The sequence below is a fragment of the Micromesistius poutassou genome (assembly GCF_964030765.1).
Source record: "Micromesistius poutassou genome assembly, chromosome: 19".
In the NCBI taxonomy this organism is placed as follows: Eukaryota; Metazoa; Chordata; class Actinopteri; order Gadiformes; family Gadidae; genus Micromesistius; species Micromesistius poutassou.
This window is the reverse complement of record NC_140289.1, coordinates 3,745,122-3,764,370: the sequence shown is the minus strand read 5'-3', so window position 1 is coordinate 3,764,370 and position 19,249 is coordinate 3,745,122. Positions and strand designations below refer to the sequence as shown.

General features: G+C 43.7%; 1 protein-coding gene across 2 annotated transcripts; it reads right to left on the bottom strand.

The window, feature by feature from the left end:
• Window positions 1-5,042: 5,042 nt before the first annotated feature.
• On the bottom strand, window positions 5,043-18,632 carry LOC311363945 (WD repeat-containing protein 26). 2 transcript variants are annotated; one of them, XM_084483934.1, is made up of 14 exons: window positions 17,897-18,632; window positions 15,746-15,845; window positions 14,674-14,730; window positions 13,431-13,567; window positions 11,718-11,815; window positions 11,347-11,548; window positions 10,720-10,858; window positions 10,122-10,262; window positions 9,337-9,456; window positions 7,538-7,683; window positions 7,317-7,395; window positions 6,960-7,089; window positions 6,369-6,563; window positions 5,043-6,153 (listed from the first exon to the last, which is right to left on the bottom strand). In XM_084483934.1, exons 1-14 carry the CDS (start codon window positions 18,184-18,186, stop codon window positions 6,128-6,130), a joined length of 1,860 nt encoding a protein of 619 aa, XP_084340060.1. In that variant the 5' UTR covers window positions 18,187-18,632; the 3' UTR covers window positions 5,043-6,127. The 2 variants fall into 2 exon arrangements, with proteins under 2 accessions (XP_084340060.1, XP_084340061.1); XM_084483935.1 differs by having other exon boundaries at window positions 11,392-11,548.
• Window positions 18,633-19,249: the final 617 nt, after the last annotated feature.

Genomic DNA, 19,249 nt, shown 5'->3' with positions numbered 1-19,249 from the left:
TTATATTAAAAAAATGTATTAAAAAAATTATAAAAAATAAAAATATATATGACCTGCGCGAAATGTTGTTGTTTTTTTACCTGCGCGCGCATCTTTTTTTTGGACCTGTGCGCGCGTCTTTTTTTTGGACCTGCGCGCATGTTTTTTTTTGCGATGATGCGCGCAGGTAAAAAAAAAAAAAAACATTTCGCGCAGGTCATATTTTTTATTTTATTTTATTTTTTTAATACAATTATTTTTTATATAATTTTTTTACATATTTATTTTTTGGAATTTTTTTAAATATTTTTTTTAATAATTTTTTTAAACACATTTTTTTCATATAATTTTATATATATATATATATATATATATATATATTTTTTATTTTTATCATTATTATTATTTTTTTTAACTTCTAAAATTAAGTGAAATATACATACACAGACCAAACTGTTGTGATATGAAACAACTTCATTTATCTTATCTTAAGTTGTCTCTATAGGCCTACTATATTTCTGCTCCTTTCTCCCGTCATAACAACATTACTGTATGTAACCGTGGCTATCTGTTGCGTGGCTTTCCCACTAAGATAGCTTTCTTTATAAAATATTAGTATTCATTTTTACTGTTTCTCTCATGTCACAGAAAGCACAGTGAATCCTGTGTTTCTCAATTTTAGCGAAAACACACATAACATTAGCTTGAAAGAAAAAAAACTGGTTAAGTATGCTTATCTTTGCGTGAATTTCGGGATGACTCGTCTGCCAATGACTTCAAGTTGGTTGTGTTTTAACCGGTGATTGTTGCGCCAAACTGTTTACAAAGGGACACTTGCTTGCGACGCAGCAAGCGCCTGCTAGTTGACCTGCCGGGCGGGACGATCAGTAGGCCTACTTCCCCACATAAAGAGCTTAGTTCTGATTGGATCGCTTCCCAAATCGTCCCGCTTACATTTTCGTCTCGTTTTTATTCGTTGGCGAAAGTGTCAAAAGATTTCGTCGTAGTTTTTGTCATCCTAAATTGATTTGGATTTAGTTATCGTCTCGTTTGCGTCAGACTGTAGACCCCCCCCCCCCCCCCCCCCACCCCCAATGTTTTCTCAATGGATCTCCACGAATCACACAAGTAGCCAATTTTGTTTAAAAAACGGCGAATTTCGCCGAAAGTTTGCATGCCTGTGTGTATAGCCTACGTGTGTGTAAGCGTTCCGACCTGCCATTGCACGTCAAAATAGCAACAACAACTGCGCTATCCGCTATAGACCAGGTATTTTTCGGTCAGTGGCGCAATTGCGTTGCCCTCTCCAGGCGCAAGTGTAGTGGTGCCTGGTTGCTGCGGGGGAAAATCAGCTTTGCGCCGGGTGCAAACTAGCAACGACACATGAGTCGGTGTAGAAAGTCAATTGCACCGGGCGCAAGATAGGGCCCTTCTTCTGTTTGGCGCACATGGCTAATTTGCATACGCGCACATGACTGGCTGGCTCCGCATGGCAAAAAATAGAACATATTTGTGAATAAATGTTAAAAATTCTGAATAGGCCTACTGGACATGGTGAGCTTAAACACATTTAAATGACCATTAGTGACAATAATAATAATAATAATAATAATAATAATAATAATAATAATAATAAAAGGTATATATATATATATATATATATATATATATATATACTTTTTTTTAATTTTTTTTACGAAATTTGAGACCCCCTTCAAATTTTGCTTTTCAGGCTTTCAGGGTGTCTCATGGGTTAATCGGGGGGGGGGGGGGGGGGGCAGCCCCCCCCGTATTTCGCACACTGCCAATGCCCATATGTTATCTGGTTCTGTGGATGGTGAGGTATTACCGTGCGAAAGACCACCATCCACAATTATTGATATTTAATTAAACTGCACTTTTGGAAAATCTGAACAAACATCACTGTTTCCTCTTTCTTCGCCACTGTTTCTACCACTGCCTCCTCCAATGCCTCCTCCACTGAGAAGCTAATGCCTGCGGGAATGCGTGGCTGGATGACCAGCCCTGCCTAGAAACTTTGATCCAGCCCCGCCCACAATACTACCTGTTCCGGTTGCGGTTGAGAAGAAGGAAGACTGAAAGTCCATCATGTCGGTGAGTGTTGAATGTCAAAGCCTCATTCACATGTAGGCCTACTGAGGATGTTATATTTTTATAATGCTTGAAACATGAAATTAACGAGAATTAATTCGAGACGTTTGAATGAGAAATAAATAAATACTTTCTGAATTTATGTAAGTGAAAATATATATTTAATAGAAGCCAACTCAACTTTAAAATAATTTGTATTCATATATTGTTAAGGTTTTGTTTATGCCCCCCCCCCCCTCCTATTTATCCTGCTCAGTGGTCTGAACCGTTTCATAAACGATTGCCTATTTTCAGAGAATAAATTCTCTGAGTGCTTCATTGGTGGATGTGTGGCTTAGTAAAATATGAATACTTCCCAGTCCGATCGCTCGAAAACCTTACCCAGTCCTGGCTGAGGTTTATCAACCGCGTATTTTATTATCAAACCCTGCTAAAATTGTCTTGATAGACTCTCATAAGAGAGGCACATGAATATTAAATATAACTAGGCCTACTACCAGATATGGCTAGGAGCCGTGAAAACCCTCTGACCCTTGAGTTAGGTCAACATTATTTTTTCAAAACCCTGAAATCTTTATTGAAAATATGCATACATAACACTTCTTCTACACAATGATACAAAACAGTACAATCACTTTTGTAAATAACACGTACAACTCAAACCCACACATCTCTCCCACCCAAAACCAATGAACTGCCCAGAGATGCTACAGTTTAGCCCTCAATACTCCTCCATGACCACTTTACTGACCCAAGAGAGGGATAAGACATTTTAGAATAAGGAACAGCTCCCCTGATTAAAACCCCACCAAATAACGGAATAGACACCAAATTGCATACAGACACATAATATGCCACCAGCAGATACATGTGGAGCTTCCTTGCAAAAAAGCTTCTTGGTTTTTTTTGTTGTTGAAGGTTTTAGCCTTTAATCTTCTGAAATGTCCCATCGGCGTAGAGGAAGAGATGCAAGCCCATCCGCCGGTCCAGCAGTTAAAACTGAATTCAGAGACCGATGAGTTTCAAGACGAATGACCCACGCACACCAGACGGAAAGCCCACTGTGTGTAAGCCTCATGAGTTTGGTTTGGATAACGGGTAGACGACTAGCGACTGCCGGGTAAAAGCTGGCACACACACGCACACACACCAGAAAGAGAGCTATACTTCAACAACAGAAACATGCGAAGAAGAGTTTCACATGAAGGTATCTCTTTTAAAGGCGAGGGGTGGATAGTTGGAACCTGAAAATAGTCATACTCCTAGGCGACAGGTGTTAAACGGTGCATATTGATTTGTATTAGTAGTGGTAGATATATTAAAATAATTGCAAAAGGAAAAAACTAAGAACTAGGAGGATTTAAAAATAAAAAGGACTCCGAATGTCTAGTTATATTTTAATATAATCATACAGGGATAGCGGTCAACCAAAAAAAAAATTATATATATGAGAACAAAATGTAAAGTAACAAAAAGTTCAATAAAAACAGACAGAAAAGCATTGTTTTAAACCTTTTTATCAGTCTGTATCAAATAGTCATATCTGAAAAAGGGAAGAAATCCTTGAATGATGCCGTGGCCACTGATCAACTTGGTGTGTGTGTGTGTGTGTGTGTGTGTGTGTGTGTGTGTGTGTGTGTGTGTGTGTGTGTGTGTGTGTGTGTGTGTGTGTGTGTGTGTGTGTGTGTGTGTGAGAGAGAGAGGTCTTTAGTTATCCTACCAAGCCTTCCATGTGTGGCAAACTCAAAATGAGGCCGTTATGCGTTGTACGCGTGGGTTTGTGTTCCCTGATGCGTCATGTAAAATATTATATTCCACCCCCGTGTCAGGTCACATGGAGGGCAAAACAGGGGGGGGGCTCTCCTCAGGATGGGTCAACATTAACTAAACGTTTTAGTATTCAGACTTGCGGTGGATTTTGACACCAGAAGTTTGGATAGAATATAACCAAATGGATTCCGGTCTTTGTCTCAAGAGAAAAGCAAAAGACCAGTCAAAGTGCAATGGGGGAACGGAGGAGGGTTGAACGTACTGAAGGTGTTTGTGCAAATGTGTGACGCGGAAGGCAGTCGGTTTTGTGTCTCGCGAAATTAGAAACATTCCCCAAGTGCCCTGGACTTGTAGCTTTTCTGGTTATTGCTGCCTCTATCCCTTGGGTGACGCTCAACCATTTAACTTCAGTGATTACAATCATGAACATCTTTGAAATCAACCTTTACTCATAACGCGACCGGTTACAACTAATGGCGAAAAGAACTAATCAAAAAGGTCAGAACACACCTTCAACTCCACCCGGGTTACCCCCTTCAAAGTAAGACTGCCAATGCCAACAAATCATCATTGGAAGGATGTGTGGTAAGGAGAAATATATTTATATATATTTATATATAAAACAGATTCAATGTAAAAGAAAAGCCCCAGATTAAAAAAGCAAAAAGCAAAATGTTTTTACAAAATGGCTCTCAAGTTTTCATTAGTTCCACAGATAGAGGTCGCTATGGGGCTTTGGATAACTTAAGATTGTATTTAAAAGCCTTTTACAATATTAACTGGTGGATTTGAGGGGCAGCAGTGGGGGGGAGGGAGGGGGGAGAGAGCAAGTTTCTTCTGCTGGTGTAAGTTTAGCACGGGCTTACAAAACACACACACACACACACACACACACATACACATACACACAGGTATGCATGCCCCTGCCATCATACACGCCGACATCCACACAAATGTGGTCATGCACAATGACAGACACACATACACAACACAACACACACGCATACACAACAAGTGTAGTCATTAGTGTGCAAAGAGAGGGGTTTCTGATGCTCCTTTGTGTCTGCGAGCGTGTCTTTTAGACAGAGGTCATAGAAAATGGCGGTAAAGCAAAGCCCTGGTTTTGCAGTCAACGGTCTTCTCGCCAATGATATGCAACTAAAGTCCCTCTTGCTTACGTCTTCTTTTGGAGGGGAGGGGGCGGGGGGAGATGTGCGGTAGCTAGCTCAACTGTGTGATGATTGGGTGGGGGCTTCATCCTACAGACAACACCACAGATACTTCTGGTTCAGATTGTATAATTACGGGAATGGAAAAAAAATAAAATAAAATAAAACAGAACCCCAAGCAACTTTGTCCTAAATGAAAGAACCCAAGGGACAGTGTATTCTTGACACTAAAGCTTTCAATGGCCACGCTCTCTACTCCAAGCGAAGAGTCACCTCTTAAAACGGGAATAACGCTGGGATTATCAAGAAAACAAATTCAACATCGAGCAGTATCTTTTTTTTTGTGTCCTCTTTTGTCAGTTGGTTGACCAGTGTTTTTTTTTACGATTTTTTTTGTAGCCTTCTTCCAACGACTCAAGTGCGAAGAATATAGCTTAGAGTAAGAAGAGCAAGAAGAAAAAACACAGACAGAAGAGTTGCTATACCCCCCTGTACACCATCCACCCCAGAACACCCCCATGCCGGTCTCCATGTATACACACACACACGCACACACATATATACACGCACACACATATACATATATATATGTATATATATATGTGAGGGATAGAAAGGCAGACAGACTTCGTCCAAAGATTATACGCCGAGTCTGCAGTGTCTGTCTTTGAGGGAGACCAAGGAGGGTGGGGGAGCACGATGTTGGGTTCCTAGTCCGAGGTGGAGGTGGCTCTTGCAAGAGACTTTTGGACGCCTGGGGCCTTGTGAAGGGGAGGGTGGTGGAAGCCGACGACTGGCTTTCCAAATCTCTGGGTAACAATCAGGGGTTTGGATGAAGACCTGGATGTGTGCTGAGTGCCTTTTTTCAATCCCGCCACCTCCACAGTTTTCATCTGGGTCGGAGCACAAGGCAGTTTGAATTTTCCCTCTTGCTTTTTTTATTTGCTCTTAGGTGGTGTTTGTTTGTTTGTTGTTGTTGACTTTGTTTGTGATTGATATTCTTCTGGTTGCTGTTGGAGGTCAATGGCCCGGCTTCTTTGTCGTGGACTTGTGGTTTTTGTTTGGAGAGACGACAGCTGTTGTACTTTCAGTCACCATCAACTATCCATGTTACTGCAGTTTTCTGGGGAGGAACACAAAGTACCTGATTAATACAGTCACAAAGTGCCATGACACAAGTAAAACGTTGCCAACTCGGATATTAGAAACAAACATTTCATGCCAGTAGCACCCGCCCCAAAAAGATGTGGCACCAAACTGCAAGATAAACACAGCGACGAACGGGGGAGCCGTCACTCAACCCTGAGTGACACTAGAGGAACAACTAGTGCTGGTTACCGTTCAGTCCGTCGGGCTCCTGCGTTTCGAGGAATGGCGCCGGGCCCCAGATGCGCACTGTACCGTCGTCCGAGGCGGACGCCATGAGCCCCGGGATGGCCGGGTTCCAGCTCACGCAGTTCACCGTGCGCGTGTGACCCGTCAGCTCGGCGATGGGCAGCTCGCTGCGGCGGTGCCAGATGTACACCTTGTGGTCTGGGGAGGGGGTGGAACAGGAAGCGGTCAACGGGACAGGAAGGTGTCAACAGGGAAAGTTTCACGGAAGATAGGCTGATGTTAAGCTCTAGACCTATGAGCCGTACGGGAGCTAAAAAAAAAACTTTACATGATTATTGTGCGTTAAGAATATAATGCATATTCTTTCCCTGGAGGAAACGTATGCAATGCACATTTTTGAGTCATACTGGTATGGTAACCTCGTAAAATAACTAAAAACTCTTGAGTCTAATCTCCAAGAGATTACAGATGAAGCACATGGCTGGGATTTGGAGCAAGGACAAGGAAGGAGCCCGCGCTACATGCATTAAAGGTCTCGGGACAAGGAGCCATTCATTAGTCATGCTATGGCATCGGCTCGGGAGACGTCTGCACCTTCGCTGCCGCTGGCGATGAAGTCTTCGTTGTGTCCTCCGAAACAGGAGTGGATGGTATAGAAGCCCTGGGTCACTCCCTGGTACTTCCTCACCAGTACCCGGTCCTGCAGGTCCCACAGGTGGACGCCCTAATGCAAACGTAGCAGGGGGTTAGAAAGGCAATTTGTAAAAAAAAAAAAATATATATATATATATATTAATTAAATGACATTTTCTAAAAATTGTTTATTGGTTGGGAAGTTTGATCAGATCTTTAATTTTAGCATTCACTATCCAGTGCAGAAAGGTTGAGCTACATGATAACTATACCGGCACAGAGGTAGCGTAGGTGATGTTAATGTGACACTTGACTCACCTGAGTTGCTACATTTAACAAAGCTAATCTTCCGTTCTTTGAAACAGTAAACGACATTATAGGGTGGTCCTCCTGTACTCTGTGAGGAAAAATAAAAAAAAACATTGGTTAAAACAATGCACTATGGCAGTGCATTGTGCTGCTTAGGGTAACCCATTCATAAACAAGGAAAACCACCATCCAGTTGTGTTTCTACAGCCCATAACGGGAGACGCACGTACATGTTTCGGTCGGTGAGGTCCTCAAAGTTGTAACCGCGGATACGTTGGTGGGTGTCCGAGGCCAACACCGTCCTGCCGTCGCCTAGACACCACAGACACTGTACCCGCACGCCCTCCCAGGAGTCCAGCAGGTTGCCGTCCAGGTCCTACACACGGTACACATATTCAGCGGACGCATCCTGTAATAAGTTCATTCAACCATGAAGGCACAATCCACAAATTGCAAGAATCATGCCAGTACATAACATTTAGGGCTGGGTATTGGTAAGGACACAATTCCATTCGATTTACATACAATTTGATTTAATACTACACATAAAATTTATATTTATATCTGTGACTAAAATTTCCAGATAATTCATAAAAGAGTACCATTTCACTATTCTTTATCAGGCATGGAATAAACTAATCTCATTACTGTATGCTGTAATGAACTAAAATGACATTTTAAAAAACCACCAGGAAAACCACACTTAAATGCCCATATTTGATAATTAAGTTTCTGTAGTCAAGCAGACACTCAATGTGCTAGCAATAACATTTGGCGAAAACCTTTGGCAAAAACAATTAATTTAAATATGACATGATATCATATTTGATTGCAGAGGGCAGCTGGGTGACTAAGCCCGCTAGTACTCATTGTAACAACCCTCTGCTCTGAATGCACAAACCAGTCTCTCTTCACTAGCCTGTCCATAAAAAGGCATCAATGCCAATACAAAGAAAGTTGCAATTAATCAAATAATCTAATATTTTAACCTATAAGCCCATTCAATTAGCAGGCAGTTAAAATTTTTAAACGAAGAGCTCAACCCTAGTTAACACACACACACCAACCCCCACTCTCACACCCTGCCCCCACACACAGGATTATCTATGCCAGATAACCACATGCACCGTCTCGGTTGACCTTGGAATGTACAGCATGTTAGAATGACCGCCTGCAACAGCGCCACCTTTAGTCTAACACCAAGTGAATAAAAACACACCACTTTCAACTGGGAACAACCACTGCAAAATATCCCATTGTACTAATTGAATTGTTTTCGTCCTATTTAGGGCTTGATGGATAAAACGTTCTCTCACTACACTCTCACAGGGTCTTACTCCCGCCCCCTCATCAGTAGAAGCCTGAAAACCATGTCATCATCTTAGAATAGAGGTCTCTGCCCTCCTTAATGTAAGGACACGTTTCCTTGGTAGTCATTAATTATGCATGCATAACATAAGTGTCATAATGCATGCTACAAATCTAAATATGTTAATCAAAACAGGATGAAAACATAGATCGCATAAGATTGCCATATATTATTCACCACAAAAGGCTGTATAAAAACAAAACCTTGCTTTTGACAAATACATTTAAAATGGACCCATTTCCATGACTGAAACACGCACATCACAGCTAGGCCACGACTCATTGATGTCCGAGAACAACAACAACAACAGCAGCAGAAAATGGGCTCAGAGGGTTCACGGCTGCCTGATCAATATCTGGGAGGATCCGTTGTCCAGTGAGCTGCCTGCCCCAGTCCAAACAACCGCCCTCATGGCAGCGGCTTGTTATTCTCACCTCCCTCCCCCACAGACCCTCCATGCAGTTTCAGTGTCTCTAGTTGATATCAGTGTGCAAACAAAAAAGGTGAGGAAAGGCTTATGAAGAACAAACATATGCCATGTCGATATAAAAAAAAAAAAAACATGTGTTCTTCCATTGAATGCACACACACACACACACACACACTAAATTATATTTATAAAATCTATGCACGTAATTAAATATAGCGCGATGTACTCACACATTGGTAGAACTGCCCCCTCTGTCCCCCCGTGACAAAGCGCTTGCCGTCGGGGTTCCACGCTACGCTCGTCAGGCTGTCTTCATGGGACTGGGACATCTTGGTCCGCAACTCCCCCGTCTGGCCACCAGGGGGCCACAGGCAGCAGAGCGAGGGAGAGAGCGAGAGAAAAACAAGCAGGCGGGTAAGGAGGGCAGAAGTGGGGGATGGGGAGGGGAAATAAGAGGAATGAAAGGAGGAGGACGGTGGGGGAGGGGTAAATGACAGCAGAGGGAGTGAAAGAGAGACGGGGTCATTGAGTACACGGCTTATGGAATATCTATGGGGGGAGAGAGACTATCGGGCACACAGAGATTTGCCTGTGTTACCATCAAGCGGCCACTTGTTCACCTATTTAAAAATGTTCACACTGAAGACCGTGGGCGAGCCAACCCAGCGCCTCCAGAACTTTCCCAGCTCCCTCCGCTGTGTGTGTGCAGAGGGGCGGTTAACAGAGTAACACGAGCGAGGCTTACACAACGCGGACAACACCCAACATTACAACATCCTGGACCCGATACCTTGATACAGAAAAGTTCTTCCATGGTTTGGTGTATACACACATACAGGCACCAAATATGCACCTCACGGAAAATCCTGATTCACGTGGATGACCAGACAGGGGAAATTGTCGAATGGAATCTATGCTTGATGTCACTTATACGGCGTCTACCCGTCTACAGGTAGGGGAGGAGGGTGGGGAGGGTAAGGGTGTATATACTGGGCCGAGCTGTGTGTGTATGCACCTGGATGTTCCAGAGCCAGAGCTCGGAGCAGTCGTCGGGTCCGCAGGCGATCAGGTAGGTGTTGTCTGGGCTCCATGCTAGGTAGGAGACACCGTAGGCATGGCCCTCCAGTGTCCGCAGCAGCTTCAGCTGGTGAGTCTCCTGGTGCATGGAAATGGGTGCAGGGATAAACACTTTGACACGGCTGACTAAAAATATTGCTTTCCTACTGGATTGGAGGCCTGTCATGTGAACCACAATGTAGATTTATTTCTGTGTTGTTATGCTTCTTTTTTTTTTACCATGTCGATTTAAAGACACTGAAATGAATGAGGGAGTTTTCACTGACTGTGACGTTCACTAAACCGTTGAACCGTGTGGTTATTTATAAATGACTGTTCGAATGAAAAGCATCGCACTCAACAGGGACTGGTGAGAGCATGGCTTAAGAATTATCAACGTCTGAACGGGGTCGCGCACACTCTCTGTGTGTGTGTGTGTGTGTGTGTGTGTGTGTGTGTGTGTGTGTGTGTGTGTGTGTGTGTGTGTGTGTGTGTGTGTGTGTGTGTGTGTGTGTGTGTGTGTGTGTGTGTGTGTGTGTGTGTGTGCGCGCACATACCGGGTCCACTTGCCAAACGATGACAGTGGTGTCTTTGGAGCCAGTGGCCAGCTTGGTGCCGTCGTGAGAGAACTTGCAGAACCAGACTTCGTTACAGTGCTCTGTGAGGATCTGCTGCGTGTAGCAGGGGAACTGTTTCCTGAAATTAGGAGAGTTCAGTGGTCACAAGAGGCCAGGGTTTGGCACAACCAATTACATGCAACACAAGACCAGTTTACCCCTATTCAACTGTTAACAACCGTTTTATGAGCATTAATAAATGTTTTCTTTGTAGGTCATGAAAACTTATCATTCCCAGTAATTACTTTCAAAATACAGATGCTTAGTTTCAATACTTCTAAACAAATATAAACAAATAACAAATATCCCCCCCCCCTCATCATAACACATTATCTTAGCTCTATTAGTAGCATAAGCACACATGCGTATCGTAGCATTAGCACACATGCTAGTCACAGCATTAGCACACATGCTAGTCATGGCATTAGCGCATGCTAATCATAACAGCAGCACACATGCTAGTCATAGAATTAGCGCACGCTATTCATAGCATTAGCAAATGCTACTCATAGCATGGGCATGCATGTTAGTCAAAGCATAAGCTACAAATGCTGGTCGTTCTATTACCGCATGCCAGTAGTAGCGCACATGCTAGCCCCTTGCGCTACTGACCGGCTGCAGACGTGGTCCAGGAGGAGGGAGACCGAGTCCAGGCTGCTGTCCAGCTTGGTGTTGTGGTAGAGGCAGCGGTCCCTCTGGAGCTCCACCGCCTGCCTGAGCAGCGTCTGCATCCGCCGCGGAGGCAGCATCACCGAGGGCGGCAGGTATGCTGAGGGGGGGAGAGAGAGAGGAGGGGAGAGCCATCGAGAGACGGATGAATGCTGGTTGAATCGTGGATATTCCTGACGTTTATCATCATATCACACACAATTTCTCTGCAAAAGATGTGGTTATTCTGTTTGGATGAGTGGTGCATTGTATCGCGTCGTGTATCTCACTCTGTAGTTTGTCCAGCAGTCTGCTGCGTGAGGCAATGCCCTTCCCCTCCCACTCTGCCTTGGCTCTCAAGTCCTCTGCATGGCTACACATCAGGTACCTGAAATGCAAACAACAACTCTGATGAGAGAAGGCTTTGATGAAAATGGGAGATTGTTATTATTTTTCTATCTCTGTTTATCTGGAATAAACACAGTATTTCCATACCTTTGGTAAAAGAAAAGTCCTTTCATGAACAAATTGTCTTTACAGCACAATGACCAATGGGAATCAGACAAGCCAACTTGTGCCATGTAGCTTTAAGAATTGTGAGGGAATACATTGCTCATATGCAGCCTTTCGTCCATTAGATCATCCTCCCCTACAAACAACAGATGTACTTCTGATTACAAGTGTCAAGGACATAAGTCCGGTCTGGTAGGTGGTTGATGATTCAAATGCAGATGAGAGAGGAATGAGCAGTCTTATGGATATGGATGTCAGGCTACCAAGAATGAGCAGCTGACAAATCACTCAGCCATTCCCATCTCTTATTGAATCTGGAAAGACCTATTGAGTTTCTGTAGGTGCTTAACGGATATGGATCGTAACTAATGACCAGATCATAGTAACTTCCATGATTTCCAGAGCTAGGGTGACGCACGCACACACGCACACACACACACACACACACACACACACACACACACACACACACACACACACACACACACACACACACACACACACACACACACACACACACACACACACACACACACACACACACACACACACACACGTGTTGGTCTGGACATAACAAACCAGTGTGGTTTGTTTTCCATTACATCTGCACAACGAACAAACTAAAACGAAGCAAACGGCAAAATAACGAGGGAAGAGGAAGAAAAAAAAAGTAAAAAACAGGATGTTCACAGCTATTGTACGTCCTCTGAATGAACTGTGAATGAACTATGGTGGACATATTTCAATGCCGTCTCCATTAAAAAGGTGCAGTGCTAGTAGATTCTTGTCAAAAAAGTGGATATCCGAGGTGAGGAGTCTCCTTCGAGGTAGGGATCAGTGAGAGTGGCATCAACTTTAGCGGTTAATAACTGTTAACGACCATTTAGCATGGATGTGTTAGGGAGCGGCTTTCATTAAGGAGATTCTGTTCTCTCTATTTCTGCTGCACACTCAATGGGGAGGCCGGTGAAGACAGAGGTGACCTCGAGAACAGGACCGGCACAGGGGTTGCAGCTTATTACACAAAGGTGCATGCAGTGGTCCACACACACACAAAGATCATATAGTAGAGGGTTAAGCACGTATCTTTCCTTCATGTAATTCTGAAGGCACGCACACACACACACACACACACACACACACACACACACACACACACACACACACACACACACACACACACACACACACACAGTGTATTTGTGAAAAAAATTAAAGGCATTTACAATAATAATACTTGCAGTAATAATTGTGTAAAGTGGTGGCACTGGCACCCTTTTCTCGGCCACTGCGTGTGTATTTACATACATTTACATAGGAGGCGAATCGCGGAAGGTTTCGATGACAATATCAAGTAAAGGTTTGGGATTCACTGCTCTAGATGTCTGACCATAGGGAAGAATCGGGTCGATTCACTATGGCAGCCTCTGGAGCTCTATGAATGGATGAGTGTGAGGAACAGGGGGTAGGTGATGGACGTGGTTGTGTACCCGCTGAGGACGTGGATGCGGTCCGTGTTGTACTTGAGCGGTGTGAGCTCGCCGCGGAGCACCTGCAGGGCCTCCAGCACCTTGCCGTCCTCCAGGTACTCCAGGTACTTTTGCTGCAGCAGAAGGAACTTCATCCGCTGCAAGCAGCGCCCCCCGGTGGTCAGGAGGGGAGGGGAAGGCACAGAGAGGAGGGAGGGAAGGAGAGAAACGCAGTACGGAATGAGACCACGTCCGCGCTACATCCATGACTATGGAAGTTATCAAAAAGACAATTATCGTCATTTGACATGCCTTTTTTTAAGGCTTCACTGCATGTTTTTTTAGGGCACTGGGAGTGGTGCTCCTACGACGCTAACTGAACGCTTGGTCAATTATAATGGAGACGACTGATAATAAAGTGTGAATCACTCGTGGCTACAGCTCCATGCAGACATCTAAGAGACTGTTTCTTATCTGAACTTTGCAGTCTGTGCCACAGCCCCGGAGAGGCGTTCAAGGCTTGCAAACTTCACAATACATGCAAATATAAGACAGTCCCTCAAAATAAAAGCACACACACACACACACACACACACTTTGGCTCTATAGATTATTTGTAAAGAACGACCACATGACTACTGCAATCGTTCTAGGACTTACATCGACTGCAAGTAAAAAAAGAAAAGGCAACCCTTGCATGGAATACAAATGATAATCCTTCACTAGTCAATGGATTTTAGCATAAAACGGGACTGTTTCTTTCAACATGGGGGGCTGTTAAATGCTGACTAACATGGTCCATTAACGCTTAACAATGACTGAGTCATGATACGCCTCTGTAATAGTACTTTGACACCTTTGCCTCTAAAAACTTCTACAAAAAAGTCACAACCTCTGTCTAACTATGTTGTCCATTCTTTAAACATGCAATTATATGAGTTAATTATTTGAATTAAATGATTAGATGATAAGTGATGTGGCAGGGCTGCTATGGGGAAGGGTCACTGGATAGGTGGGGAATGAATCCGTGCCAGCCAGCATTTCAGGATGGCCATGTCATTAAGGGGTCACACATGACGGCACTATTTGCATTAGTATCCATCCTGTACACAGCCAGAAAAGTTTGACTGTTGGTTTGATTTGAACCATCCACCCTTCCTGTAGTGTGTGACATGTGTTCTAGAACCAATCCCGCCCCCCGAGCAGAGACATAAGAGAGAGAGAGACATAGATAGATACAGAAAGAGAGAGGGAGGGAGCTTACCACAATGGCATTGGGAGAATGCATCAGTGCTCTCAACTCGTTGAGATCATTCTCAGCCTGGTCCCACACAAAGAGGATGAGGGGATAGAGGGACAAAAAGAGAAATGGTTAGCTCAGCAGTTTCTATGCAGGCACGGGGGGGGGGGAAGATAAATGACAATGTATACACAACAAAATAAACGTCCATTTTATGAGATGGCTTTAGGATCTGCATGAAGCCATTACTTTATGGTACGTCATAGGAGTGATTCAAAAATGGATTGAATATAAAATATAAAAATGGGAGCAAGTGCCAAGCTTAAGGCTTGGTAGTGATCTAACAAGCCATTTGTACAAACAACTATTACACATGTTCTTTATTGCAATTTGCACTTGGTTATTGTTCAGTATACGACTTATTTTTACTGCAGAGCCTTTGGCGTCGACAAACCTTTTAAACTCAGTAGGCCTATGGTGAGGGAGTTGCTTCTTTTTCATTATTAACTTTAAAAATAATGGAGCCCTCTTGCAGCTCACCACAGGAACAATTACATGAGCGACCACTGACAGGTATGTTTAGTTCCTCTTGGGGTATTATGCCACCCGAGGGAATCTAGTGAACTCTAGAAAACAACAGAAGATGCATTCTGCTTTTAACTGCAGCCCATAAGGACTTTATATTGCCATCAGCCAGCCATAGCTTTCCTTCCACCCACCCTTGATGATGAGTTATACAGTCAAAGGGTCACAGAGGGAAATGTTATTAGCTAGGGTTATGGTATTGCCTCGCTATGGAAACCAGGTTTCAGGGTAAATTAGTTTAGTTTTTTTTTTTATTACTCCTTCAAAATGGACAACGATTGCTTCTGGCTGCAGGCCAGTACACTTTGGCTGTTTATCCAATGCCGCCATAGTGGAAAGATATGCTAATGGATTGAAGCTAGGAAAATCCTACTGTCCTATAGCCCTATATATTCAGAGACACTTACACCCGACATATAAGGTGACGATGAATGCCAAAATGGACCTGAAGTTCAAATGAACAGCCTCTCTGACCACATAAGCGTGTCACTGGTCACCCCCATACACACACCTTGTCCCAGTCCCCCTCCATGACATGGTTGCGGAACTTGGTGGCCGAGGAGTGTTCAAGTCTGCACCCCGACTCCTGCATCAGCAGGTCCACCGTCTGACTGCAGAGGAAGTACACAGGAAGACGGGTGACGGGTGAGAAAATGGTGATGGAGTAATTCAAAGAGTGTTTAAAGGCATTGTCAACTACATCTTGATCAGGGGACGTGTACATCAACCATTCTCTTAACTAAGGCAGAGCTGGATTAAGAGACTACCATTTAGAGCAGGATTAGCATGTGTTTTTTTTTTTACATTGTCCATGTCCATACCTGTGAAACTTAAGAGAGCTACAATGTCACAGCAGGGTGAGATTGTTTATTTATTTGTGCTATGGTGTATCTGGAAAAGGTATGTGGTTTTGTAATGTGCATCTATTTGACGTATGTATGCCTCCGCATATTTTACCTTAAAAGGGTTATGAAGATGGTGAAATAGCTAATTGAATGTGTGCTTTTGTTTGTTCCTAACAGCATACTTCACAGCTTAAAGCTACATCTAACTACAGAGTTAAGATATCACTGCGATCCATTATCCTACCGTGCACTTGTTGATAAGGTGAAAGGAAACAGTTGTAATGTAAGCCTTTTTTATGAATCTGGGTATGCCTAATGATTGGTTTACAATACTCAATGAAATAACTCATGTGGCTTTGAAAAGGAGACACGTTGTTAAATGTTGAGCACTTAATAGCCAAGACATCAATCAATAAACAAAGAACCCATCAACTGCTTTGTAAGGTAGTTGATGCTCGTGACCATTTCCGACTGGGAGAAGAAGGGGCTGCTGACACTTTGGCAGAATGACATCATCCGCAGGTAGCAATGGAATGGCGCAGCAGCAACAGCAGCCGTGTGTTCAGAGTAGGGCATTCATTCTCTGCTCTTGTCTCTACTTTATACTGCCGTGCAATGGTGGCTTAACACAAGACAGTGAACTTAGCCGAGAGCTGCGGAGGTCTAGAAATCTAATGGTGTATTTTCGGGTCACTATGTTGACAGTGGCCGATCCAAACTCAGAAGACTAGAAATAAATCTCTCGCAGAGGCTTGGTTCGTCCATTGGACGCTATACTATAATTAGAATGAAACCCACCGTTCTAATCTAAAACAGCTGGTTTTGACGCGCATTCCTCGGCCGCCATGAAACTGTATACTACGCCAATGAGAGAAACGATCCGTCTTCTTCAGGAATGACTCGCACACACAATGCACATGCCATGGATGACCGTCATAATATGAAATGGCATTATGTGATTTAAGTGTATGTGTACTGTCAACGTGCATTCATTTCGTGAATAAATTGATAAAAACATGTGTGCGGATACAAACATGCAAATAAACAATAAATAGCTGGATAATCTATGCGATGGTGTCCTGGCGTATGACAGTCCAAACGGCTTTAAAGAGTGCATCCGTGATTTGAACCCTAAAATAACTCTGGACAGTTTTCATAACCGTGTGTTAATGCAACTACGCCTGACCCTGAATGGTTTGTCAGGTATTTAAAGACCGTGCATCCACGATGAAAACACCCGAGAAACGTGGCGGATGTGGGTAAAAATCCACAGTCCAACAGTTCTCGGTACATAAATGTTATCATATGTACATGCCTGATTAATTTAATTGTATTCGCCACAATACAAGACTGGTAGTTTGCAGATATGCAACAACCGTTTTTTTTCCATCGGGTTGTGAATTACATGGATTGATGTAATTGGGCTTTATGTCAAAAAATAAACACAACAACCCTGTTTCAGATGATTCCCCCTTGTTCTGAGCACGATGGATGCGTGTTCAGTCCAAAGGTTCACATCCCACTGTGTTTTAAGACGTGCAGTTAGACAAATACAACACTGGAACGCAGGCTAGTGAAGTTAGCCACAGAGCTAGCACTGTTATTGTGCAAGATGGACCCCTTCTTCTCTGAACTACAGAGCTCACAGCTATCCCATCCCCCCATGTTTGTGTCTGTCCAACGCACTGATGGCTCTGGGACGATGATGGTCTGCCATCTCGCAGTTTTAACCCTCGACACACACATCGGGGGTGGATACGCCACAAGCTTACATGGGTTTAAGCTTTTCGTTCAATTGGCGGATCTGGTGAACTTACTTTAGCCCTAGTCCGTGGAGATGTTGTCCTATTAATCGGATGACATCTTCCTCCGCTTGAGAGAGTCGCTTCTTCTTCTTCGACGAGGCGTCAGAACCAGAAACCGTCGAGACGGTCCCGGAGCCTGGTCCGGTAGAAGCCCCGTTACTGGTACCGACACCATTCCCGTTATTTGTGCTAGACAGAAGCCCGTTCGAGTGTGTCCCACTACCCGAGGATGACTCCCCGTTTTGTGCGCTATTAAGACAGGAAAGCTCCGATGATTCCTGTCCTGCTCCGTTTGCCTGCATATTAATGCCGAGATTGCTGACTAGACTTCGATTAAAATGAATCGCGGAGGTGGCTTGAGAATGGAGAGAGGGAGAAGAAGAAGTGGTAGCAATTCCGAGTCCAACACCGTGAAGGCCCGCTCCGACTGTTGACGCCACGGGCTCTCCTGCTCCCTCCGCCGCCGAGGCTCGGTGTTTCTTCCGTGGGGGCGGCGACGCTCCGCCGGTGTCCGAGTCGGAGGAGGAGGAAGCGGAGGCCAGAGTTTCCTCACCGAGAGCGGCCGTGGTTAGAAGCCGGCGATGCTCCGGGTGGGAAAGGAGGTTTCAGCTCCCAGTCGTGTCGACACCTCGTCCCTATTGAACTGCGAAGAACTGACAAGTGCGAAAACGCTGACAGTCGCCCCCGTTTTGTTGTTATTCTCCAAACAGCTGCAACACTAATGGAGTCCTGACGCGCTGACGTCACCGGAAATTCCTACACTACCATGTTTCCGGGTAGAGTTACCGTCCAGGAGTTTACAGTGCTGCATACAAAACTCGTTTTAACATAATTAATAAATTAACAATTTCTATGTTTCATAATTTTATTTTTGTCTCACCGCGAGAGACAGCCGTGTTTACATCTTCACTATATTTTCGTCACGTTTCATGCATGTTGTACACGCAGAATTTGGAAATCCTAAACCGGTTTAAACTTTTCATTAGAATAACGGATTATTTCAGAGGGGATTTTAACTTAAACTATCCGGTTTATGGTTGATTTTGGTTCACCTGAAGTTCAATAATTTGTTTTAAAAATTAGAGTTAGACAAAACGTATGCTTGGTCAGACGGAGGTAATTAATGTTTACATTGGTCATATATTTTACGTATTCATAAGGCTATGTAACATGCCTAATGCATTTATTTTACCATCTCTGTTGCTCTCCCCCATTCAGAAATTACGATGCTGCATATCAACATAAACAAACAAGTGTGTAGTACATTCAACTTTAATACAAATTTCATTATTTACATATTTATACAATAAATACAATACTATTATATTAAACATAAACTTCTTTATCTTGAAAACTTATAATAAA

What these genes read in the sequence shown, in the direction of transcription:
- LOC311363945 (XM_084483934.1), bottom strand. Translation starts at nt 18,186, where the DNA reads ATGCAGGCAAACGGAGCAGGACAGGAATCATCGGAGCTTTCCTGTCTT. An exon ending in CGCATCCACGTCCTCAGCGG is followed by an intron (nt 11,816 to 13,430) that starts GTACACAACCAC and finishes TTTGCATTTCAG; the next exon opens with GTACCTGATGTGTAGCCATG. An exon ending in ACTGCTGGACAAACTACAGA is followed by an intron (nt 11,549 to 11,717) that starts GTGAGATACACG and finishes TCCCCCCCTCAG; the next exon opens with CATACCTGCCGCCCTCGGTG.